At 48.9% G+C, this 26,149-nt stretch overlaps 1 protein-coding gene across 1 annotated transcript; it reads right to left on the bottom strand.

The window, feature by feature from the left end:
* Nucleotides 1-13,203: 13,203 nt before the first annotated feature.
* PHB1 (prohibitin 1) lies at nt 13,204-23,094 on the bottom strand. The gene is made up of 7 exons (XM_019740669.2): nt 23,003-23,094; nt 21,783-21,897; nt 20,279-20,440; nt 17,969-18,111; nt 17,702-17,818; nt 15,347-15,442; nt 13,204-13,561 (listed from the first exon to the last, which is right to left on the bottom strand). Exons 2-7 carry the CDS (start codon nt 21,868-21,870, stop codon nt 13,349-13,351), a joined length of 819 nt encoding a protein of 272 aa, XP_019596228.1. The 5' UTR covers nt 21,871-21,897; nt 23,003-23,094; the 3' UTR covers nt 13,204-13,348.
* Nucleotides 23,095-26,149: the final 3,055 nt, after the last annotated feature.

Genomic DNA, 26,149 nt, shown 5'->3' with positions numbered 1-26,149 from the left:
AACACGGCACCTTGAGCTGAGCTGCCTCCCGGATGGCTCAGGAGCGCGTCCTCTCAACCACAAGTTGTCGGTTTGACTCCCGTAAGGGATGGTGGGCTGCGCCCCCTGCAACTAGCAATGGCAACTGGACCTGGAGCTGAGCTGCGCCCTCCACAACTAAGACTGAAAGGACAACAACTTGAAGCTGAATGGCACCCTCCACAACTAAGATTGAAAGGACAACAACTTGACTTGGAAAAAAGTCCTGGAAGTACACACTGTTCCCCAATCAAGTCCTGTTCCCCTTCCCCAATAAAAATATTGGGGAAAAAAAAAAAAAAAAAAGAATGAGGCTGACAAAGAGCTCACGTGAGAAGTGCCAGCATAGCCTTTTGCTCCTGTGCCTCGCATTTGCTGAATTTGGGTGATCTTTAATGTGCATTTTCTGTGCAGGGATCATTTTAACCCCCTTGTCCGTTTTGTGAAGGTGAATTACAGTCCGTAATGTCATTTAACCTGACAAAGCATATTGTGCCACTTTGCAATTTTCTTGCCATGAACTAATGAGCGAGGGAGCACTGTCAACCCCTCTGGTATATTTCTGTGCTTCTCCCAGGAGACTCTGCAGGCCACTTGGGGCCCAGGACTCAGTGTCCATCCATGTGGTACAATAACAGCAACGCTTCCTTGACTCATCTGAGGGAGTCTTTGCAACCTCACCTCATTTTCATCAGCGTATCTACCATTTCTACTATCTCCACGGCCCTCCTGGCTATCTCAGCCACCTGAAGCTCCTTCTAAAACCTTCTTTATAAAGTTCACTTCTCTCTCTTTCTTCCCTGCTTCCATTGAGGACAACACGACATGTTCAGTGACCCGGACTAGAAGGCACAGAGCAGTCTCCCCTCCTTCCGTCTTGCCATCCCTTCCAATTAGTCCACTTTCGAAGGGTCTTCCCCTCTTCGTCTCTGGCCTTGACCATCGCTGGGCCACTTAAACCAGTTGGGCTCCCTGCCACCATTCTCTTGCCCTCTTATTTCCCCTCCTCATTTCTGCCAGAGAAATCTTTCAAATCCACGAGTCTGATTTGAGTCTCCCCCTTCCTAATCTCTCCACTTGCCTCACGCCTATAGGATCAAGTGTGAACTCTAGCACTTGGTACAAAACTCTCTTATATTGAGCTGAAATGTGATTGGTAGTAGTTTGTATCCTCCCTAAGATATCGATTCCTGAACACTTGGGCCCATTCTTATTTCTCTCTATACCCTCTGTTCTCCGCACCCTCCTAGCCTGGTGTGGTGGCAGGTTTCTCTGTGAAAGGCTGTTCCATTGACATGAGGTCTTAGGAACTTCTTTCCCACCCATCCCTTGCACTGCCCCCTGCTCCACCCCCCATAGCTAACACTTAAAAAGCAATCACTAGGTATCAGGGACTGAGTGTACTAGCTCACTTAACCCTCTCCACAAGACCATGAAGTCAGCGCTACCGGCATCTCCATTTTTACAGATGAGGAAACTGAAGGAAAGAGAAGATACGTGATAGTCCAAGGTCATGCAGCTAGTAAGTGAGAGTCAGGAGTCAAACTCAGCATCCTGGGTCCAGAGCCCCGATTATAAGCTCCGTGGCGTAGAGTCAGTGCTATGCGACCTCACTCAGCCTTCTCACTGTTCTCCCTTTTCTCCACGGGAGTCGCTGCTGTTCCCAAGACCAGCTGAACACCCTTCCACCCTGAGAGTCTCTGGCTCAGGCAGCTCTCTCTCCCCAGAGAGAATGACTGACACGGCAGCCTCCCCTCTGGTCACCCTTGCTCCACTGTCCTGGGGGGAGACCGTCTGTCTGTCCACTCCATTCCTGGGCCAAGACTCACTGAGGGGACCTGAATCCTGGCCTCAGCGGGTCCAAGTCAGTTCTGTGGGAGGGCTTACCCGAACTGCGTCCATCGCCCCATCCCCTGCCCACCCGCCCATCAGACACCTGGAGGACGCTCCCCACCTGTTCTCCTGATCAGTTTCCGACCATTGATAACAGCTCATTCTCCTTCTCTGGGGCTTTTGTCTAGTCTGCCTTGCCTCCCCACACTTCCTTCCTGTTCTTCTTTCTCTTTACAACAAGACTGGGTATTTTTAACCTGAGGTTTCCACTCACCTTTCACTGTCCAAGTGAGACTGGGTGGGGCTGCTTGCATGCTGGGAGGGCTGGGAGCATGTGGCTAGCCTCAGAGGCTGCAATTTGTGACCCTCGCTGCAATTTGTGACCCTCGCTGCTGGGCCCAGCCTTGCCCTCGTCCTTACCATCTCTGTTAAGCTCTCCCATCTCTACTTCTGGAGTAAACACCCTAAAGCAGACGTGGGTTGAAGCTTTGGAAACTGCACAGGGCACATAGGGAGCCGAACTCCCCCAGGGGAATGCTGTGAAGACTGGATATAAAGTTAGGTGAAGATCACGGAGCACTGGAACCTCACACGTCCCTGGAACAGCCACCAGGGTCATCTCTCGGTCCACCTGTGTGCCCCACATCATTGATGCTCTCCGGAGCACGAGGGGACTTGCAGAGCTACTGTTTCCTGGTCTGCACCGTCTGCTCTCAGCTTGGAGATGCAGCTCAGAGAACGCAGCTCTCCTTCCCCGCCCTCCTCTCACCTCTGCAAAAGTCTCTGCTACTGGGAAGCCCTTTCTGCTCGTGCTCCACCTCAGCCCCCAGCCTGGCCCACCTGTGGTTCTCCACTCCCCTCACCTGCTGGTCTCCAACCCCCACGAGGCTCACGCTTAACAGAGCGTGACAGAGAAACTTTTGTTTGAAGCCCAAACAACTGCAAAGGGGTGATAACGGGGCTTTTAGGGTTTCGGAGTTAGGATTGTTTGTTTTTAAGTTTCGTTTCTATGCCCAGCTTTCTTAAAAAAGAAAACAGTGGCAACTAAACAAGTAGATATCAGAGATTCTGTTTTTTCAAGCAACTGACAGTGAGTCACTGCAGGCTGCTGGGCCCACGGCTAATGTTCTCTCAAGTAATTGATAGTCCTAATGATTGCCCGAGGCACCGTGATAGCCTACTGCTTGCTCTGAGTCACCGAAAAGGATTAAATAAATATACGCAGCATTGTTTTGATGTTGACTATGTTTTAAAAAATTCTAATTCCTTAAAAATGGGCACTCCCTGTATAACGTGTGCTTGTGTGTATATATACATACATACGAGTATATATATACCAACTGATTACTGATTGAAAAGCAGGGAACTGATTTTCAATGGGCCCCAGGGGACCTTCAGGACATGTTGACTAGATAGAATATTTGCAGTTCTCATCATTGGCCTCCGTCCAAGCCACACCTTTGCTTCACACTCTGGAACCGTCCCCACCACTCCCTCCAGCTCAGCTGCCCCTCAGTCTCAAGTAGCGATGCCCTCTGGCCCCACTGTGAGCTGTGGTTGCAACCCTGTGCTGTCTCCTTTGTCCCCTGCACCTCTTTTGGAATCGGTCAGTCAGTCTACAAACATTTATTGGGTGTCCCCATGAGCAGAGAGCACCCCAGCTGAGTGGGGTCTAGGAAAAACCAGGAGAAAATGTCAGTGCTGCCTCCAGGGAGAAAACAATCTCCCACCACAAACACCCACAGAGCTGCTTATTACAAGTTCAGAACTCCATCTCAGAACCATAGGAGTAAGGGGGCAGGAGGTCCAAACAGGGTGGGGTTTCTCAGAACAGGCTACCCAAAGGGGACAGATCTGAGCCTAACTGTGATTGTCAGGAAGGCTGCCCTAGCTGGGCAAATAGGTGCAGAGCTGGGGAGCCCATCCTGGAAGTGGGACCCAGAATTCCCCCACCACCTCTGCCAGGAAGCTGCCTTGTGAATCCTGGGCTGCCCCTTCCCCTCTGGGATAACTGGGCGATAAAGACAGGGGACCAGCCCCAGCAAGGAGGAAGTGGACTGGCTTCCTGTTTGTTTGTGAATCTCAGAGCAGCACCATGTGGCCATGAACACCAACTAAGCAGAGCCTGAGCCAAGAGCCTCCGGGAACCCCTCCGCCAACCCAGCAAGCCCTCAAGCAGCTGGAAGATACAGGGACTCTATCCCAAAGCAGCCATACCCGGATAGCTAGCCTGGTAGCAGCCATGCCAGCTTGGCAGGGATAGGAGGTGGACTAACAACGTCCCCAAAGGAGTCAGAGTGACACATTCCCAATAGGAAGCCTGTGGGCAGCTCGGGAGACAAGCATTGCCATCCCTCCACCAAAAAGGTTATTTCCTAGGCCCCTGGGCACAACCCTTTTGCCCTGTAGGGAAATCTTGTGCAGAGATCACCGGACCCTTTAAAAAATTGGGCAGCAGGCATTGTGGTTTTGTTTGCAACAGCAAAACACATGAAAACCACCAACGAGTCGTGCAAAAGCCTACCGGTGGCAACAAAACATGAGATAGATCCAAACAGGGGAAAAGGATGGAACCATTAGAAAGAACGCTGTGGCGACATGTCCAAAATGTTTCAATAAGTGAAAACAAGGTGCAGAGCCGTGATTCCTTTGGTGTCTGTAATCAGAACAGCAGAGGGTATGTCTGTGCATGAGGCTTAGAGATATGTGTGCTGCTGAATGCGGGACCTTTTTTTCTGGAAGGAAATTTGAGCAATCTAACAGTGGTGCTTTTGGGGGAGAGGAACTTTGGGAGAAAAGTGGTGGGAAGGGTTTCACTTTTCATTAGTTCTTTCTATACTGTTTGCATTGTTTTTAGTGATGCTTATGTATTTTTAAAAGACTGCCTACGGGTGGTGGCATTATAGTCCATTCTGTTCTATTCTTTACATGTCCCTGTATCATTTGAAAGAAAAAGTGTTCCATCACTAAGTATTATTTTGAAGGCAATTTAAAGAATTGGCCAGCATGCATTTGCAGGATGAAACAGGATAGGGGTAAGATCATAAATTCTCCAGGAAAACAGTGATAGGAAAATGCTTTGCTTTCAGACCTGTACACATCAGTAACAGACAGCACACCAATTTTACACTCCGTTTTGTGGATCCTTCTGGCAAACATTTGAGCTGTCTCTGCCTTCCTTCCAACCCTTCCTTTCCCCTGTTCTTCCCCCATTTCATAGCCTCATCATTTAAGTTTTGACCTGAACCAAACAATAAGGAACAGAAATCTGAAGAAAGAAGGAGAAAAACATAACGTACTTCAATACACATGACCTGATCACCTGTTATTTAGACTAAATAGCATTAGTCTTTCGATAAAGGACTTGTGTCTGATTCATCTTCTAATCCCCTGACACATCTAGCCCAGGACTGCACACAGTAGGTACTCAATAATGGTTGGATGAATGAATGGGCCAACTTGTATACACAACACTTGTCCTTTTCAGGTCTGTTCATTGGAGAACATCCACAAAATGGAAAGTCAGGACTCCCATAAGTACTTGTCAGCCTCTTAGGTTTAATTTTGCTTCTCCTGAGGGTTTTAGGAAATTAGAATGAAACGCCTGGGGCCTAAGAAAGAGACTTTGATGTCCCCTCCGTGTCTCATTAACTCATTAACCACTGGGTTAGCACCCCAACCTGACCTCAGGATGCCGAAGCCTGAGTATCCAGCATCTAGGGAGCTGCCCTGGTTTAAGGAAGAGTTAACACTGAGCTGGGTGGTGATCTCCCACCTGGCAAGGAGAGGCGCTGCACCAGTTTGGCCGGTGGTTGGGACGGAACACTTGGTGTATTTACAGTCACAGATGCCCAGGGGTTCTATATCAGGAAGTCACCCTCAGAGGGTCACCTCGACCTATTTACTTATCTTCAGAGCTGGCACTAACATCCTTCTAGTGCCTTCCCTGGGATCTTTGAACATCTTGTACTTGTCCGCGTAGCCTGGCAGCGGCGGCAGCAGGCAGGTTGCTGCCATCTGGTGGAGAAGAGAGGTGGAGACGAGGGGCTCAGTCTGAAACAGACGTACTTGAGAGAGGAAAGGGACCTTTGAGAACAGCTTGCAGGACAGGATCTCAAACTATTGCAGCCATGGAACCCTTCCTTCAAACAAGAGATGCGACTAAGGACATCAGGTAAGACTGATAAACTCACCACTGCTCCGCCTGTAGGGGGGAAGGAGGGACTCCCCACTGAACCCGCTTGACGCTCCTCTAAGCTCAGATGGCGAACAGCTGACAGACTTATCCCCTCCTTGTAAGGACGGGAAATGGAGACCTAGCGATAGGAAAGGACTTGTGTACGCATAACAAAGAGTACAACACACATTCCTTGTACAAAACACCCTTCAGCACTTGCCCAGCCAACCTGTACCTTCAACGTCACGTAAAGACCGAACACAGCTTTCTGAATACCGGGTCAGGCTCCCTATCCCACGACATCTGGACTCCTGCAGAGGAAGAAGCTGGAACTCAGCCCCTTCTTCAGCTGCTTGTTTGAATCAAACCAGGTTCACACCGATGCTGGTCTCGATGCCCCTTCTCAACAGCTGGCATGGTATCGGGGGCACACAGGTACCCATTGCCATCTCAGGATTCCAAAGACGTGTCCTGGTCCCTGATCTTGTGGAGAGGCAGGCAGTCCCCCTAGGACACAATGGGGAAGGGAACAAGACTGTTTGGAGCATCCGCTCTCTGCTGAGCCCTGCGCTAAGCATTTTCACATCTGTCATCTCATTTACTCCTCAACTGAAAAACTGCACTGTGGATATTCATCTCCTTAGTTTTTTGAGAAGGAAAAACAAAACAGAAAAAAAGACGTTTGAAGTATTCAAGTAATTCACCCAAGGTCTCCCAAGCGAGTAAGTGGCAGGAGGCAGAGTCACAATCCAAACTCAAAATCTCTCTCATTCTAGAACCCGTCTCCTTCCCACTAAACTGCGTTGCCTTCTGGAGCGAGAAATCTGGGTGGTCCAGCCCAGCCTGGAGCTTCACAATGTCAGCAAGGATTGCTGGAGTTCACTGGTGTGAAGGGCCTTCCGAAAGAGAAGACGTTGTCTCTGCCTCCCACCTGTTTGTTACACTCTAGCCGAGGACAAAAGTGGGCTCATGAAAGGAAGGAAAACTACACATGCACTCGCCCACCTGTGGTTGCAAGGGAGGGATTTAGAGAACGAGGCGCCCCAGATACAGAGCATCGTAAAGCTGAGAGATGGGATGGAAACAGCACAAGACAGAGAGTCTGGAGACCAGGATTCCAGCCTTGGCTTTGCCACCTGCATCCTGTGGGGCGCGGGGCAAGTCCCCTCACCCCCCTCACGCAAATGAAGGGCTTATTCCTGCGAATCTGAAAGCCTCCTGCTCAGTTCTGTGCCATTGTGATTTCAGTGGGGTGGAGTGGGGAAAGGAGCCCTGAAGAAAGTGAGTGTGGGACAGCATCTTGAGGAAGGGAGGGTTGTGGACAGAATCAGAAGAGGGAAATGGCATTTCAGGCTGAGGGGTTGGCACAGGCAAGTAAGGAAAACAAGCAGTTGCTAGACAGAGATGGCAAGCTCATCTGTTCTCAAATGCTTGGTAGAGGTTAGATTTGGCACAATCTACAATGAAGAGCATTAGTAAGCTCTTTTAGGGCCTGGTCATCTCCAGGACAGACAAGGTCTTAACCAAGAGATGCTTCTGCTCAGAGGCTAATGCTCCTAGAGGCCCCCGTTTTTGGGGGTCATTCCATCACTATACTCGGCTCCCTTCCTTGGCTGTGGCCTCCCCTGGCTTTGGAGGGGCAGTTCAGTGGCAAACCCTTCCTGGAGGGCAGAGGAGTGGCAAAGAAGTGGTTTTACCCCCAGGCCTGGAAACCCTCACACTTTGGGGGACCACAGGATTCTTCCTTCCCAATTCCCACCTGTCTGCTACCCCCATTCCCATCCTGTGCCAAGTTTGAAAACATGTGCAAGCCTTGGAGAACGGCAGCTGTTATAAATCTGTGTGCCAGGGCCCCAGGGTGACCTTGCTTCCCAGATCACTGCAGCCTTGGACACAATCAAGGACACTGGTGACAACTACATTGCACCTGACTTAAATCCCTCAGCCTCTTGTGGTGCCAGAGGCACCCCATTTCCAGGGTTCTTCCCCTTCTTCTCCAAGGTGATCTAATCCCCTAAATCAGGGGTCGGCAAACTTTGCCTGTAAAGGTACAGACAGTAAATACTTTAGGCTCCGCAGGCCACAGTCTCTGTTGTAACTATTCAACTCTGCTGCTGTAATGCAAAGGGCATAGTTATGTTGCAATAGAACTACTTATGGACACTGAAGTTTGAATTTCATATCATTTTCATGTGTCATGAAAACATATATTTAAAAAAATATTTTTCAATCATTTAAAAGCATAAAAACAATTGTTAGCTCGTGAGCTATACAATAACAAACGGTGGGCTGTATTTGGCCCACAGCTCATATCGTTTGCCAGTCCCTGACCTAAGCATTTGCAGCTTGTTCGACCACATTTGGACAGTCTGAGCTTCTCATTGACATGGTTTTTCTGGCTAATCCAGGTGGTTTGGCCTGTCCTCCAGGGAGGACGGCAGCTTTCAGCTCCTTCAGGGTAGCTGTGCCCTTTCAGCTTTACTCTCTTCCGAAATAGCTAGATTGGAGGGTGCTGGAAAGACACCCTCTTCCCTAACCATCCGGTGTCCTATGCACAGGTATTCTATTTCAACTGGAAACTCGTTTCCCCAGACCCAGTCCATTTCCATTCTCTCTCTCCCAGCTATGTGCATCTTGGCCTTGCCAAAGCACAGCCTCTACTGGCTGGGGCAAGCCTCATCACTCCTTTTTTGTTCAATTCTCAACCCCAATGTTGCCACAGTTTCAGAGTCAATGTCCTTTTTATAAAGGAAGAACTTATATGCAAGGAAAGCTGGGGAGAGTTAAGCCAGAAGTAAATTCCTGGAGAAGAGAGAATTTTATTTTTTAATCTCTTTTTTTTAGATTTTATTGGGGAAGGGGAACAGGACTTTTTATTGGGGAACAGTGTGTACTTCAGGACTTTTTTCCAAGTCAAGTTGTTGTCCTTTCAGTCTTAGTTGTGGAGGGCGCAGCTCAGCTCCAGGTCCAGTTGCTGTTGCTAGTTGCAGGGGGCACAGCCCACCATCCCTTGCGGGAGCTGAACCAGCAACCTTGTGGTTGAGAGGACGTGCTCCAACCAACTGAGCCCTCCGGGAGCTCAGCGGCAGCTCAGCTCAAGGTGCTGTGTTCAATCTTAGTTGCAGGGGGTGGAGCCCACCATCCCTTGCGGGACTAGAGGAATTGAACTGGCAACCTTGTGGTTGAGAGCTCACTGGCCCATGTAGGAATCGAACCGGCAGCCTTCGGAGTTAGGAGCATGGAGCGCTAACCACCTGAGCCACCGGGCCGGCCGAAAAGAGAGATTTTAAATTGGGCTTGGGACAGGGAGAGGGACAAGCACTGAACAAGGGAGGGGAGGAGTGGCGCTGCAGACAGAAGCAGGAGAAGGTGAGCTGTGGGCAGGTGACAGTGAGGGGAGAGTCCGCACACAGAGGCCACATAAAGCAGAAGAGTGAGGAGACTGGGGCATCGGTCAGGGTGGGGCTTCAGTGGACGGGGTGGCCTGCCACTCCCCGATTCAGAGCGCTGGAGGCAACTGAACACATAGTGTGGGAGAACTCAAGGGCCTTAACTTCCAGCCCTCACTTCCAACCTCAGTCCTGCACTCTATTCCTTCATCTAGTCCTTCGACAAAGATTCAGTAATTCGCTCAATCCGGGCATGTTTGGCTTGGGGAAAAGATTAGGAGTGGTTAAGGGAAAGAAACGTTAAGGGAAAGGAACACTGAATCATAGAAGTGTCCTGCCCTCCAGAAATGCAGAGTTGCAGAGAGAACACACCCTACAACCCAATGGAGAAAGTGCTAAATGCCTCATGGGAAGGTGGACAAGGCGTTCAGCCAAGGGGAAGGGAATGGAGAGGGGGAGGCAGGACATCAGCAGCAGTTTTGTGGAAGGCAAAGGGTCTGGGCTAGGACTCAAAGGATAGGGGACATCTGGACCTGTGAAACGTGGGGCAGAGCTGTCCAGGATGAAGTGACACTGTGACCAAAGGGAGTGAGGTGAAAGCATAGGGCGATGGGATGCAGACCAGAGCAAGGTCTGCATGTGGTGCAGTTTTTGTTCAATAGGGGTGTGACTGGCATAACTTTGGGGGCAATTTTTCATTGTACGAATCTGTCCCATACAAAGCAGGTCTTGTAGCTTCCCTGCCACCTTCCCTCCTCCTCACCCAATGCCAGTAGCCACTGCCCCTTTCCATCTGCTCTTTAAAATAACACTCCCAATCCCATGGGAACCACTAGGTGGGTTTGTGAAAGCAAGCAGTAAAACACAAAGTTGGACTAGAAAAGTGACAGCCAGACAATGGAGGTCCTCAAAGGCCAGGCCAAGACACTTGTACTTTATGAAGCAAGGAGTGGCCGCCAGAGGTTTGCAGGAGGGAGGAGATGAGATCTGCTTTAGAAAAATGAAGTTTGGAGCAGTGTGCAGGATGAACGGCGGCCTAGGAAAGGCGGGGAAGTCAGTGACAGCCTCCTGCGACCTCTCACCCAGGCTATTTTCAATCAGGGTGGGCTGCTTACCCACAATTACTGGCGGATGGAAAAGGTCGAGGGAGGGCCTAACGCACATCTCCCTGATGACTGCCGGACTGCCCCATTAGGGTAGCATTTGACAAGTCAGGATGTGACTAATGCTCCATTGTCTCTTTCAAATCAACCCACCTGGGGATGACCACAACACAACTCCCCCACTGGTCCACACTGGCAGAATTTGTGTGACACCAGAAGGAAGGAAAACGGCAACGCTTTGCGGGTTTCTCTCTCCCCTTGCTACCCAGGGTCCACTGTGTTCTTAGTAAGCGACCTCTCCAAGCCTGAACAAGGCAACTATTCAGCCTGACCAAAGGAGAGAGGAAGACCCTCCCTGCCATCCCCCTTCCCTGGCCAGGACAGGACATGGCCTTTGATCCACAACCCAGAGAATCCCAAGCTGATAAAGGCCCATTGTGGTAGCTTCTGGAGAAACCCAGAGGCCATCAGCAGACAGTTAACAGCCCTTGAACATTTGTGAAAAGAATTACTACTTGGCGGAACTCAAGGCAGAAAGAGGATCTCAAGGGAGAAAGAGGCCTTGAGGCCCTCAGGCTGTCACTGGCACCACCCATGCAGGGAGGCTAATGGCAAAAAGGGCTGACCTGAGGCAGAAGGAACACAGGCTCCCCTGCAGACACCTGGAGCGTGAAACCCTGTCTCCCACCAAATGCAAGACACAACTGCTCCTTTAAAATGGGTCTGGAGAAAAGAGGCTTCTTCCTTCACCCCCCAGAAGGGTGTCCAAAGCCACAAATGGCAGGAAAGGAGGACGGCCAGAGTGGAAGCTGGTCTGGAAACTATTTAGGAATTACGCTCTTTCTGCGCCAGTCTGTAACACGTTTTCTGAGTCAGAGATCACATTGTTTGCAGGTCTCGCTATTCTTACAGCAAAAAACGAAGTAGGAAGAGACATCCTGATAAACAATGCCAGGGAGGTGGTAGGGAGATGGGCTAGATGGGAGGTTGGTGGAAGCACACAGCAGAATGAAGCTTCGGTGGGAGGTCTGAGGTTCTGCCGAGGGTCAGGAGCCCAGTGTACACTTGTCCATGGGGGCATGGGAAGCTTGATTCCTGCTGAGAGGCCCTGAGAGGAGACGGGGTGTAGGGATGGGAGAACGCAGCTCCCAGGTCCAAACTCTGCACATCAGTGCCTGACTTTCTCAGCTGACAGCTGGCCCTATCACTCCAGAGAGATGTGGAACCCAGGTCAGAGATGGCCGGCCTTGGCCAGGTGCTGCGCTCAGGGATTAAACTGCGAGCAGAGGTTACAGCGCGGTCAATGTGAGCACTCACTGCTTGCTGCTGTTTCCGTCGTGTCCCTAACAGAATTGATTTGAGGTGGGTGATTGGGATGGCTCATATCTCAATTGTAGGTCTGCTTTCCCTCACCACCATCCCAAATGCATAAACTTGGCCCTCTCAAATGTCAAGTCATTCCCACATCAAAGCAAAGCACAAGCAGTAACATAAATCCACAGCAGAGCCCCTGAAGCTCTAATGTATATAAAAATCAAACTAGAGCACACGGAGGGCTATCGCATTCGTGTTTTGTCAGTCGCTTTTCCCTCCTGTCAGGGTCAAGTGTTGCGGGCAATTGGTGGCCAAGTACAACCCCCCGTTAGTCCTGGTACCAAGAGCTAACGACCCTCCACTCACCCGAGCCCATCTCCTGACAAATCTCACCTGATACCACTGAGAAGCACTCCGGTGGGGGGTGGATCTGGAACACAGCACAAAGTGTTTTCTGAAACTCAAGCATTTTCTGCCTTGCTGGAGATTCTGTCCCAGCTGGTGATAAAAACATGTGCACACAAAAACTGCTAGAACGCTCTGTTCTGAGCCCAGGGCTCCCACAAACAAACAAACAATCCCAGAAGATGGAGCTGGAAGGTCTGGGTGTCATTTATTGACAGCAGTTTTACATACATTTGTTTTCTTCCCGTGGTCGTTTCCTTCCAAGCACAGGCAGAGCCCTTTAGAAAGAAGGGCAGTCTTGGAGCCAGGGAGCCAGGAACGCAGGATGCACGTCTTTGGCAGGCCTGTTTAGCCCCGGCAGGATGCAATCCTTCAAGTTGGAATTCCGCTGGGTATTTGAGACACCAAGGTAGGGGGTGGAGAGGAAGTCTTCCACAGGACTCACATCTGGGTCCAGGCCTGCTCTCTTCCAAGCCCATCCCAGTTTAGAACCCTTGGGGGGCAGCAAATGAGGCCCACCCACCTTCACAGGGACAGATTCTTTAATCCAGGCCCTGCTTGTACACACCTGCTTCCACTGGCCCCACAGTTGGAGAGAATCAGCCTTATAATAAGGGACGCACTACCTCCCTGCGACCCTCCCCAGCACCTCTCTTCAGCTGTGTCTGTGCAGGAACTGCGTTCTCGATTCAGCTGTGAATACCATCTCCTTCAGATCTTGAATAAATGATGGATGGAGACTACAAGTTTATTCAGGCTGACAACAGTGCTCCCCAGCCCATCACACACACGTGGCCCTGCTTTTCTTCTGCCAACTGCCAGTGTCCAGGCTGGAACTTCAGCAGGCCCTGAAGAGCCAAGCTGATCGGCGTAGGCACTTGGCAATGTTTGGTAGGGACATGGATAAAAAGTGGGTGGAAATGAGAAGAATGAAAGGGTTCATTTGATAGAGTAATTAGAGATCTGAAGTGATTTTACTTTTATTTCCTTCACTTTAAGCCAATCATGAAATTTCACAGTGATTCTGGGGTGGGGACGGAAGGAAGGCGGTGTCAAGGATCCTCGGGCTGTGGCCCAGATGGCCCAAGGAGGTGCAAGCAGGGCAGGCCTCACTGGGGCAGCTGGAGGAGCACCGACTGCCCGGCCGGCAGGTAGGTGATATTCCGAGACCGTGAGAGCTGGTATGCAATGTCCTCTGCGGCTTCCAGCTTGCGCAGCTCAATGAGGCCGTCGCCTGCAGTGGCAAGTGAGTTGGCGATCAGCTCAGCGGCCTTGGAATCGCCCTCGGCAGAGATGATGGCCGCCTTCTTCTGCTGCTCGGCCTAGGGCAGTGGAAGTGGAGAGAGACCAAGATCACACCTCAGGGCCCTGGAAGGCAGGCTACAGCCTGAAGGTCCAGGTTAGGCACCTTCACTGGTTCCTGGAGGAACTCTGGGGATCTGCCTCCTCCGCTCAGTGGGGTCTAAAGCACTGTCCATCCGATCGCCCCGTCCTGTACCGCCCACTTCTCAGCACGGTAGGAATACATTTCTATCGGCTGCGTAAATATCTGTCTTATTTCAAAATCTTCATTAACATTAATAGCATCGTAGTCTGACTGCCCTACTCTGAGCATCCCAGGCCAAGAAAAACAGGAGAGAAAGAAAGGTGGAACCAATCCTCACATTCATCTTTCCCTCCAGTCCCAAGTCAAACTGACTTTCACCAAACCTAGTGCAGCTGCGCAGGAGCAGCGGGCACGTGTGACACATGCGTGGTGCTAGAGCTGCCTGTGAGCGAAACTGCTTCCCCACCAGGAACTCGGAATAAGATCTCCTAGGTCTTCCCTACACATTATCAGTAGCAGGACATCTACCTACATGTATGACCTTCAGAAGCGTGGGAGGAGCACAGCACCAAGCCTCTCTGAAATTAACACAATTTCCCTGCCCCCTTTTTTCCGCCTCCCCTCCCACTCCGGTTCAAGCCGTTGTTTCTCAGTCTAGTTGTGTAGGACAGTCCCTGGCCCCTGCTGTTATTATGAGCCTTGCGCTTCCCCCGGCTGAGGAAGTCGGTCACCAGTCACGGGTTGGCTGCTTACAGCAGTTCTTGCCGGCTGCCGTCCGTTCTTGGCAGCACACGGTAGCCCACAGCAGCACACGGTAGCCCACAGCAGCACTAAGCAGCTCATGCCCAACCTCCAGCTGCTCACAGCAGCCCAGCTCCAGGGAGAGCTGTTGTTCACAATCTTAGCTGTAGAGGGCGCAGCTCACTGGCCCACGTGGGAATCGAACTGGCGACCTCGGCGTTAGGAGCACGATGCTCCAACCATCTGAGCCACCAGGCCGGCCCCAACACACAATTTTGAAACTGCTGAACTGCTAGGCTCTGTGACTATTCACTCAACAAACGTTTATTGAGCATCTAGTAACCCAAGGCACAGTCGTAGACATGTTCTAGGCTCTGGAGACAGGCAGATACAAAGAAAAAAATAAAGTCCCTGCTTGCAGAGTTTACATTCTCTAAAATTAAATGCCGGCCACCCATATAATCCCATTTTCCCTGATTTTAAGTACTAAGGGGTCTTGGGTTAGAATACCAACCCGATAGAATCAGTGGTGGAGAGAAGGGGACAGCAAGAAATAAATACACCTTTATAAACAGACCAGGAAGACTAGGCTGCTATGCAAATATACTGTGTCCCATCGCACTCTGACACATCTGGATGGATTTAGCTCTTGAAAAAAACCCAGTGACGATAGTGCATCTGGCGCAACGTTTGATCCTTTCTGCTGTCAGCTTTCACTGTGTAACTACAGTTAAAAATGACTTCTCAGCGAAGCTGAAAATATTCCAGGAGAAACATTTTTATTTGTAGGAGTGTTTTTGATCTTAGGGAAGTGGAAAAAAAACGACCCTTCAGTGATTTAGAAACATAACTTTACATATCCCTGACTAGACCCCAAAGACTCTGGAACCAATTGCAATAGTCCAGTCCCTTCAATCCCCTTCCAATGATCCCGGAAGAAGAGATGACAGATGATGAATTTCCAGGCCACCCAGCAAACAGGGAGCCTGAGCATAGGAGAAAGGGAAGAGAGGCTCCTGCCATCTGGTCGAACACTCACCTTTTCCACCACAAATCTGGCCCTCTCCGCTTCCTGCTGGGCCACCTGTTTGGCTTCTACTGCTTCTGTGAACTCCTTCCCGAAGGTCAAATGCGTCTAAGGGGAGAGTGAGCACAAGATGAGGCAGTGTAATTGCTTAGACAGCGCGCTGCAAGGCCCCCATGGCTGCTGGAAGGAAGAGGGCAGCAATGGCTCCAGCAGCTGGAGGCACTGTGAGGCCAGAACACCCTTCCACCTCCATATCCGTGTCCAAACTGAGTTTACACCCCAGAACCCTCAGCTGCCAAAACTGCTCCTGTACATCATTCTGTCACCTTCAGTGCAATGATCTGAAGTAGAAAACAGCCCACGGGCACTGAAGGTATCTACTCAATTGACCACCTCCCTAGGTGGGGAGACCTGTGGATTCTAGGGCCCCCTCCACTCACTAGTGCTCTTCCAAGGTCCTTTGATGGTCTGTTTGAAGCCCCCAGAGAGGCCAGATGGAAAACTGAGCCCCTGAGAGTGAGGGATGCAGCTGGTTCTCAGGGATTCAAGCGCCTGAAGCTCCGTGCTTATGGATTAACCAGGCCACTGTTTCTCACAGCACCTCCACCACAAAACAGGAAGAGGACGAGAGAACGTGGAACGCAACTCATGGTATTCTCTATGTGTGAGTACTTCTGGTAAAGAGTTTAAAAGAAAGAGAAGGCAGGTAAAGCTATTGCTCAGGGAGAGGGTTTAACATTTTGATTATCCACAGACCTTGCCTGATAACATAAATAACTGAGACTTGGCTGAAGTGTCTTTAATGATCATGCAAACAGTCGGAACGGATCTCAGAACTCCTAAGGCCGCGTCACAATGATTTACTTATTTATCCCACTTTTTACTAAAAGGAAGAAAGAAAAGGGAAGAACAGCAATGGTTTTGCTATCAAATTCTATTTGTTTCATTTCTTCCTCTACCCTCCCAACCTCTGCTTTTCTTTCTTCTTCGTCTTCTTCTTTTTGATTTAAGTAGCTCAAAATTTCTCCTGAAGAGTAAATCCTAGTCCCACCGCCTTCCAGAATGTTTAACACTCCTGACCATTAAATTGCAGCTGTTCTCCTTTGCCTGATCTGTTTCTGGCCTCTTGTTCAAAGTTTGGGGAAGAAAATACAATCCTGAGAGATGAAAAATGAAATGTGCAATTAAGGAATAAAGTTTCTTTCTACAAGCGCCAGCTGAGGGCAGCAAATTCCCCATGAAATCTAATTTTCTTCTCACACCTCTCAGATACGGTTTCTTGTGGTCAGCCCACATTTCCCCAGAATGGACTACGTGGTTCAAGTTCAGCAAAATGCCAAGCTTCTCCTTAGGTTTTTGCTTAGCATTTTCTCACAGCCGAGGTGCTCAGGTTAACAGCAAGTGGGAGAGCCGGAGGCAAGTGGGAGAGCCGGAGGAATTGCTGTCAGAGGAGCCAAATGGCTGCAGTCTGGCATCTTGCCAGTAGAGGGAGCCCACAAGCCCTTCCACTGCCAGCCAAGGATGCAAGGTGGTGCGGCTAGCACTGGGTGTTGTAGAGTGTGACTGTTGAAACAGCTGCACAGATGCTGAGGGGGAAATAGTGCCTTTCCCTAGCGATGCACAGGAGAACTGAACAGGAAACATTCTACCTCACCACCTGAACAAATCACTCCAAATGACTTTTCCCAGAGAATCTAGAAACATGACCCTGCCCCTCACCTCCTCCATCTGAAATGCTATCCCGCCTGTATTGCTTTCCATCTGAGTTATGGCATTCAGTGTCATATAAATACACAGATATGCAGTCTCAAGAGGATAGCTTACGCCTCAGAGATGTCCCTTGCCCCCCATACCAGGCTTTGGGGAACAGAACCATTCATTTACACTCTATCACCTTTCACTGGGGTTCCCAGAGCTCACTTCACTGAGTTTCAGACCCTAAGAGCTAGGAAATTCCCAGGGGTCAGGCTGGGAGGTCTGCGCTAGGGAGAAAGACTATCTGAGCGATTCTCTGGTCTCACCAGGCAGTTTCTTCCTGTGTCAAACAGTTAACAAGATACCACTTTCTGGGAAGCGCTGGGGAACACTCACCAATTGGGGAAAATGAAAAAATCTCATGGTTAGGTTACCCCCATGGGTAGGGGCATTAGTCAAAAGAAAAGTGTGGGTGGCAGAGGTGAGATAAAAGAACGCTCGTCTGAAAACAAACCCAAGGAGACGGCCTCAATCCATCAAGAAGTTACCATGTTTTCAAGTCTCACATCTAGGCAAGGGAAAGGCAGGAACTAGCAGTATCTACCCAGAAATGGTGCCAGGTACCTCAACAAGCAATAAAACCCCTCCCTGCAGGGTCCCCAAGGATCTTACCAAGGACACGTCATCCAGGATGAGCCCGAAGGTTGCGGCTCGCTCTGTAAGGTCGTCGCTCACCTGCCTGGAAACCAGCTCTCTCTGGGTGATGAGTTCTCCAGCATCAAAGCGAGCCTGGTTCCAAGGGAGAGCAGAGGATCCGGTCAGGATGATGAGGAAGCAGAGGGAGCCAGGAAACTACCAGCCACATCCCAACCCACCCACTGCCAAGCTCTCCCTGCTGCCCAGCGTTCTGGGCTTGGGGCTGAGGCCCTGCCCACTCACCACCACCGACTTGAGGATCTCTGTAGTGATAGAGGGCAGCACGCGCTCGTCATAGTCCTCTCCGATGCTGGTGAAGATGCGGGGAAGCTGGCTAGTGACTGGCCGGAAAAGTATGCGCAGGGTGATGTTGACATTCTGTAAATCTGAGGGCAGAAGACAAACACTGCAGTTAAAAACAAAAATCACAGTGGCCTTCTGTACGACTGCTCCTACCCCAAAGGTGCTATAATTTCTAAGTCAAGTCGCGGATTATAAGATCCTAGAAGGCAAGGAGCACATATGCATGGTTTCCTTGGTAGGGAAGTCAGCAGAGCACCAGTTAGAACTTCGTAAAGGTTTCTGGTGATAACGGCTTTCCAGTATATCCTGAATGCCCTCTGATATAAGCAATGAAGATTGTATGTCCAGTAGGTGCTGTGGGTTATTTCAACCAAATACTGAGCATCTTAAGAAAACTGGCCAATGCCAAGAATTCCAGGGTGAGGCCTTCCCAAGGCCTGGTGAACGTGGCCCAAGACAGGAGCTTGCCTCAGTGAGGTTTCCATGGGTCCTGAGGAAACACTCTACTTTGGACTCGACCCGCAGTCCAAAGGCCTGGGCTATCGTCCCTCTCTGCTGTTTACTAATTATGTGACCTCACTAAGCCGTAGCCAATTTCAGCTTAGTTCCTTGTCTACAAGAATAGGGATGATTTCATCTGCCTTCCAGACACGTCGGGGGGAAACTGACAGAGAAAACAGATATAAAAGCACTCTATTAATGCCCAACAGATGTAAGAGGCTATCAGAAACTTATCTAGAGTTTGCTTCTCATTCCTTGGACCAGTCAAAGGACCCAGGGAGGGAAATACAACTTCCCCTGACAATTCAGGCCTGCTCAGAGCTAAAATACTGTCACAGCTGCCCGCGGTCATCAATAATATGGACCAATAGTCCATGAGATAAGAGTCCTGAACCAGGCACCAAGAAACGTGGAAATGTATACACACAAGTCCCTGGTCTCTGGAAGTCCCTATGAACAGTTCTGAAGATAGGAACGTAATGCATCCTTAAAACAACTGCAAAGCAGTAGAGAAAGAAAGCCCAAAGAGGTGGGAAGTCCAGACGTAGGCTTTTAAGTTCAATTGTTATGTTTCTCGAAGAACCCCACCCCACCTCTGATTTCCTCTTTTGTAGCAGGCAGGCCAGACCCTTCCCAGGAGGCTCCTTCCTCTCGCTGGCCAGGAGATACAGGACAGGTTATACAATACCAATTTAGCCTCCACTCCTCTGCCACATACACTGCTCACTCTCTAGTTCCAGCTTAGACCTAAGTTCCTTGCAGGAGCCCACCCAGCCACACTGTGGGAGCTGGCTTTCTGTTTTTATCAAGTCTCCCCTCTCCTGCTCCGTCTTCCCTGTACTTGTAGTCTCCAGAGGCTTTTAAATAGCTACAAAACTGAGCAATCACTTCCTGTTCCATGTGTCTTTCCAAGGACTCTCCTTTCTGCTCCCTGAGAGTCCATGCAACCTTGACTCCAGTACTCACCACACTCCACTGTACCTACTTGTTCACCTGTCCGTCTTTCTAGCCAGACTGAGCTCCTGAAGACCCCTGCTTTACTCATCTCTGAACTGCCCCCACCCTCCGACCCAGCACAGAGCCTGGCACAGTCACGGTAAGCAAACACCTGCCGAGGAACAGCACGGAAGACAGTGCCTGTTATTGAGATGACAGACCCACGTCCATGTGACCCTCTCCTCTTGCTGTGTGGAAATGTCACTGCTAAGCCAGCCTCTGCTATTCCATTTACTGCCTGTGCACCTCGCTGTGTAGGATGGGGGAGAACAGTGAGAGCAATTCACGTTAGGCTCCAGCTGGAAATCCAGTGGTGTGCGGACATCAGGAGACTGCTCTCAGGGCTGTGGGCCTCCGCCTGTGAGATAACAATGTGAGGGCAGCGCTGCTGCAAGCAGAGGCCTTAGAAAGCAAGGCCACGGGTAAGGCAGCTGTGAAGGCAAATGGCACAGCTAGAGATCGCTTTATACAGTCACTCAAGGGACAAAGAACTGATGGGAAGGTCAACTGAGCGAGCAAAGGCACTTAGATTTCTTTAAAATTGGACCACAATGTAACTCTTGAAATAGATCTTTGTGTATTTCTCTAAATTTATACCGTTGTCTGTGTGTATCTAAAGTGTATTTCTTTCTGTGAGTCCCTATAAAACTCTCCAGAGAAAACATGCTAGGAATTCTTACGTGAAGTTCAACCTCTTCCCAATCTCACAGCACTCCTTCCACCCTCTCTACCCTACCCACAGCCAAGACTCACCTTTGCTACCAGTGATTACTGGCACATTCCGTGGTCGAGAGCGGCAGTCAAAAATAATTGGTTTCTGTACCCAAGGGATGAGAAAGTGAGTCCCTTCCCCTACCACGATGTCCTGCACTCCACGGAACCGGTCAAAGATGACAGCTCTGTGCCCAGCGTCCACTAGGAATGAAGGATGACAGGTCAGAAAATCCCCTCACTCTTTAACCAGAAGAATTACACCTTTGGCAGATCCCTGATGCTTTCTGTTTTTATCAAGTCTCCCCTCTCCTGCTCCATCTTCCCTGTACTTGTGGTCTCTAGAGGCTTTTAAATAGCTGCAAAACTAAGCAATCACTTCCTGTTCCATGTGTCTTTCCAAGGACTTTGGTAATAGGATCTATTCCTCAGTATCCTTTCTTCTGGAAACAACTGACTGCTGATTTTCTGATTAACCACCCCATCCCCAAACTCCCACCAACACATTTCCATAAATCGTCTCCCAAAACTTCTAAAACTCCCCAAATCTTCACTGTTACCACATTGCAGTCCAGTTGCAATTTAACCCAGTGTTCCCAGCAGCAGCACCCTCACTATGGGAATCCTAAAATTTGGAAGGTCCCACAACTCCTTCCAATAGCTTGTTTTCTCTAAGATTTCAAGGGGCTATAGAGCTGTCTTGTTGATTCAGAGAGAAATTGATGGTGATTACTGTCCAGTTGTGCAGCGGTGGCCAAAAAGATCAGAGCATAATCTGTGCCATATAAGCCAAGCCACCTTTTCTGATCAGCTGCTTTCTGTCTCTGCCTTTCTGGACATTTCAGTTGGTCCAATACCTTCACTCTGAAATTAATCGTCCTCTTGTTGGACATCACACACGTCACACCCGAGGTGGGTCAATCCACTACTGCTTTCCAACAATGAAAGTTCGAGAATACCACAATTGGCAGGGTCTTAGAGATAACGAGTTCAATCCCATTGCTTGATCAACGAGGAAGCTGTGACTTGCATAAGGTCAGACAGCAAAATGGAAGAAAAACCAGCTTCAACGCTTACCAAAAAGCTGGGCAATGCATCACAAAGATCTTTTCTGTGCAACAACTCAACTGCAGCAGAACAAAAGCTCCTGCTCAGGACAAGGTCACCACAGGTCTACAGCCCTTGCTGAGTTAGTTATTCCACACACCAGGCAGAAGAGAACAAATGAGATCTCCATTTCTGCTAGCTAGTGAAATCCCAACACTCTGCTGCAGCATTTGAGTGGGGAAGCATCCCTTCAAACGAAGAAGAGCAGCTGGAAACATGCAACCAGCAGAGAGGCTCTTTGTGAATAAAGGCTCTGAGAGAACCCACTGCTAAAAGAACAGGGGCTCTGATGACAGTGCAACCATATGGTGTGGGATGGCAGCAGGGGAATCTTCTTGGTCAGACTGCAGCACTACCATCAGAAGTGTCCCATGGGCTGTGCAGACCTATAGAAATCCTCCCGCAAAAGGCAGTGACCCACTACCCCTTGGTGCCTCACCATTATACAAGGCAGAGTTCACCACGCCTCCTGCAACGGCTAAGGCCAGGCCGAACTTGCCAATGGACTCAAACACTTTGGCAGCCATGTCTCCTTCTGCTGGACCCACTCACACCTAAGAGGGTAAAAACAAAACAAAACAACTTGATTCCAAAATCCTCAGAGAAAGCCCTCTCCGCTTCACAATATTCACTTCTCAAGCTGGCTATTTATTTCCCCATTCCTGAGAGCTCTGAATCATCCAGTGAAAGACACCTAATAAATAACACTCTATAGCTTGAAAAACTGTAGTATCAATTCCTCTGCTTTTTTTCTCTCTATCACTTAAGAAAAGGGGTCTGAGCACTTAATTCAATAATGGGAACAAGGCATGGGCTCAATACCCATAGGGAACTTAGCACCACCTTAAATCGCCGTCCCATTTTATGGACAAAAGAAGGCCCCAAAGAGAAAGGCTGTGTGGCTGGTTCTGTGCAATTTTGGTTCAGAAAAATAACCCAAAGAATGCACTACATGGTGATTCCCACAGCAAAAATTACAATAGCTAACCTTTGTATCAGTCTTCTAATGGTAATTTATTTAATCCTCATTCAAACCCCTATGAAGTAGATTATTACAGATGAGGAAACTGAGGCACACAGAGAGGTTACATGAGGAGCCCACGATCACGCAGCTATATTAAGTGGCAGAACCAGGATTAGAACCAAGAGGTCTAATTCTAGAACGCACAGCTTAACTCCTCATCATACGGCTTCTCAACATCAGGTATTAAGAATGACCTGTTATTATGGTAGCAAGAGCTGGATGACATTCTGGGACCAAGATAACAAAGAACAAGTGGGAGAGGAGCTGAGGCGGGAGCACGCTTTAACTTCTTAATGCCCCGCCCCTTGGTCTTCGTTAACTTCAGCCTCAAATCCTCCCTCCTTCCTTCCCAGACTACCTTGGTGCATTTAAATATTCCTTTCCCAAGGCCAGGACGCCCAACCCTTACCACTCAGCATTTCCATTTCTAATAGCTTCTGGATTATTCCTCACCCTGCCCCCATACACACCTCCCTTACTAACGCAACTCCTGGATCGTCCTGGGCTCACACTCTTTCCCCTTTCCCACGAGGAAGACCCACGCATGCACGCCCGTAGCCCAAACTGCGAATGAGATTGCAGAGGGACTGCAGAGCTGGCCAGACACGTACGCAGCCATTCCCCAACATTCTCACCTGCTTCCAGTCTGACCTCCACATGAATTCCACAGCCACACATACTGCGCACGCGCCTGGCAGCTCCTCCTCTTCCCCTCCGTCCTTCCAAGATCCGCGCCTCTGATTGGTCTGGAGGAGCGCTGTGCATTCTGGGAAGGGTGTCTTGCAGCAGTACCCTGGTTGCTCGGCAATTCGCAGATGAACTACAATTCCCAAAGAGTCATGCAGCTGCGGGCCCACGCTAAAAAGCCTTTTCTCTTTGGTGGTAAACGCCGAGAGTTTCCCGCAAAGCCTTTTGGGGGCTGTAGTTCGTTGGGGATAAATGCACGTGCCTATCTTGAACTGATGCTAGATCCTCCCCGAAGATACGCACTCGGGTGTTCCGAAAGAGCGGCTGGGCCTGCGGCTGGTGGCAGAGATGGGCTGGGGCAGATTTACAGCTGATTAAAGAGCATGCGTGCGCACCTTGGAGAAAGCTGTGGTAAAATAATTGGTGGGTTGAGAGACCTTGAAGGAAACCGCGGGGGCAGTCTTCATTCACAGACCGGCCTGGAAACGTCCTCAGAGTCCTGGGACATTCATTGTCATAGCCCGAGAGAATCTTAGAAAGCAGCTGGACTAGAAAACGAGGCCCAGAGAGAGGAAGGGATTCATTCAGGGTCAAGCACCCTTTTAGCAAAGGGGCTTGGCTTAGAGTCCAGGTCTCATGGACACATTTTTTTTTTTTTAAAGTCTTATTTGGAAGAGTTGCAACAATAGTACAAAGAACTCATGTGTATAACATTTCATCTATTGCTAACGATTTGTTCCATTTGCTTTATAATTTGTTCCCTCCTCTCTCTCTCTCTCTCTCTCTCTCTCTCTGTATTTTCTAATAAGGACATCCTCTTATATAACTTGAGTAACTTTAATTTACCTGCTGCTTTCCAGTTTTGTCGATTGACCCAATAATGAGCCTTATAGACCGCACCCCCCATACAGGATGCAGTCTAACATTAGGTATTGTATTTATTTCTCATGTCTCTTTAGTCTCCTTTAATCCGAAAAATTTCCTCAGCCTTCCTGTCTTTTATTGCATTAAAGAAAAAGAAGAAGAATGTTTTTCATTTTGGGTTTGTCTGATGTTTCCTCATGATTAGATTCAGGTTTTGCATTCTAAGTTGTGTATGGACACTTAATTTTGATGAAACCTGGCCCATTTTTGGATTCTAGTAGGATTGGATTCTTTCAACTTCTTTTTCTTGCATTTCTGTCCTCTCTGACCACCTTCTTTGTTCCCACTTGGAACCATCAACTGACCTGATATAGTCATGGCAGCACTCTCCAGGTGGTATGAGTTTGCCCTAACCAATCACAATTTTTTCCTCAGACTACTAAAATGCAAGCTCTATGAGAACTGAAAGTTTAGTTCTAGTCCCAGAACATAAAGTAGTGCCTGGTACACAGTGGGCGAACTTGATAAGTATTTGCTGAATGAATGAATAATGAAGGGTGTTGAAGTGGCTGGTTAGGCAGGCTGTGGCCAGGAAACACAAACAGGATGCTCCAGAATCCTGCAGGAATAGCCTTAGTATTGTTTGCTTCGATTCTAATCTCACTAGCAGGAATGCTGAAAATATTTTTTTTTAAACTAATTTTTGTATAATGTTTTATAATTTTCAAGTCTGTGTATCTAGAATATCCCACTGGGCCTCATTACAACTCATTGTCCCTATTGTACAGATGAGGAAGTTGAGGGTCATAGGCTAAATGACTTACTCACGGTCATTCATCTAGTTAGAGCCAGACTGGGCTGGAACACAGGTCTTCTAGGTTTAAGCCCTATATTCGTTTCACTTTCCCAGCAAAGGCAATGTGAAAGCCCATGGGACACAAAAGCATTGTGTAGACCTGGGCTAGTTGTAGGTAGAGAGATGGTGAGGATGAAGGGTAAGGATACTAAGGAGGGTATTTGGGAATAATTTGATTGTAATGAGACAAAGATTAGGGATAGAGCAGCACTGGTGCATCAGCTCTATGAGTGAGTCCAATTCATTGTTACATACAGCATTTTCCCCTTCAGTCCCTTTTCCCAGTCAGGTGTGCAGACTAGGGATAAAAACAAATACATCTTGAACACTGAGTGTGGGCCAGTTGCTTCATAAATACTTAACCCTGTTTTCATATCACTATTTTTAGAAATGAAGAAATGGACATTCAGAGAAGTCAAGTAATTTGCTAATAGTCACACAGCTCATAAGTGGCAGATAGGTTTGATACCATGGCCTGTGCTCTTCCAAGATATGGGAATGGGTGCCATATAAGTAATACCCAAACAAAGGTTGATTCTACTCCCTAGCTCAATGCCAACATGGGAGGGTGGTAATTAAACAATGGTAGAACATCTCTTTTCTTCATTCATTTAACACACATATATTGGAGCCCTATCATGTCCCAGACAACATGTTAGATGACTGGGGATATGAGCGAATTAGTAAGGGAGCCTTGATGGCAAGTAACAGAGAAGTGGACTCAATTGGCTTAAGCAATAAGGAAATACATTATATGCAATAACAAGTCCCAGGTTAGAGCAGTTCTAGGGTTTTGGTTAATTTAGTACTCACGAAGGCCATCCATGAAGCAGAGTCATTCCATCTTTTAGCTCTGCCATTTTCAGGTGTTGCCTTTTGTCCTCGTGCTTGTACCCTCAGGGGCACAAGGTGACTGCAGAAGGTCCAAGCTCAATGTTCTCACACAACAACAACCAAAGGCCAGAAGGCAGGAAAAGGGCTTGTTACATTTTTGGGTCCCCTTATAAGAGTGAGGTTTCCCAGAAGCACCCACCAGACATCCCCTTATGTGGTATTGCACAGAATTTTATCATCTGCCCATTTCTAGACCAGTCGTTGGCAAAGGAATGACACTGCCATGTTGGAACTTAAATCAAGAGTCAACCTCTGAGACTGGGTAGGGCCTGGCTTCTCCTAAACCACGTGGCCACCTAAACCTTAACAAATCAAAATTGGGGTTCTTGTTAACAAGGAACAGGATGGAAAGGAGAATGGATGTTAGAATTGCAATCAACAGTGTGTCTGCCACAAGGGGTCTATTTTGGACAAGCTGGTCAAGAGGCCTCTATGAGGAGATGACGTTTAAGGTAAGATCTAAAGAAATGAGATGTGGAAA

Source organism: Rhinolophus sinicus, linkage group LG15, assembly GCF_036562045.2.
Source record: "Rhinolophus sinicus isolate RSC01 linkage group LG15, ASM3656204v1, whole genome shotgun sequence".
NCBI lineage: Eukaryota > Metazoa > Chordata > Mammalia > Chiroptera > Rhinolophidae > Rhinolophus > Rhinolophus sinicus.
This window is presented reverse-complemented; position numbering and strand designations above follow the sequence as displayed.

What these genes read in the sequence shown, in the direction of transcription:
- PHB1 (XM_019740669.2), bottom strand. Translation starts at nt 21,870, where the DNA reads ATGGCTGCCAAAGTGTTTGAGTCCATTGGCAAGTTCGGCCTGGCCTTA. An exon ending in GAACTCTGCCTTGTATAATG is followed by an intron (nt 20,441 to 21,782) that starts GTGAGGCACCAA and finishes CTTCATTCCTAG; the next exon opens with TGGACGCTGGGCACAGAGCT. An exon ending in CCAGATTTGTGGTGGAAAAG is followed by an intron (nt 13,562 to 15,346) that starts GTGAGTGTTCGA and finishes CCACTGCCCTAG; the next exon opens with GCCGAGCAGCAGAAGAAGGC.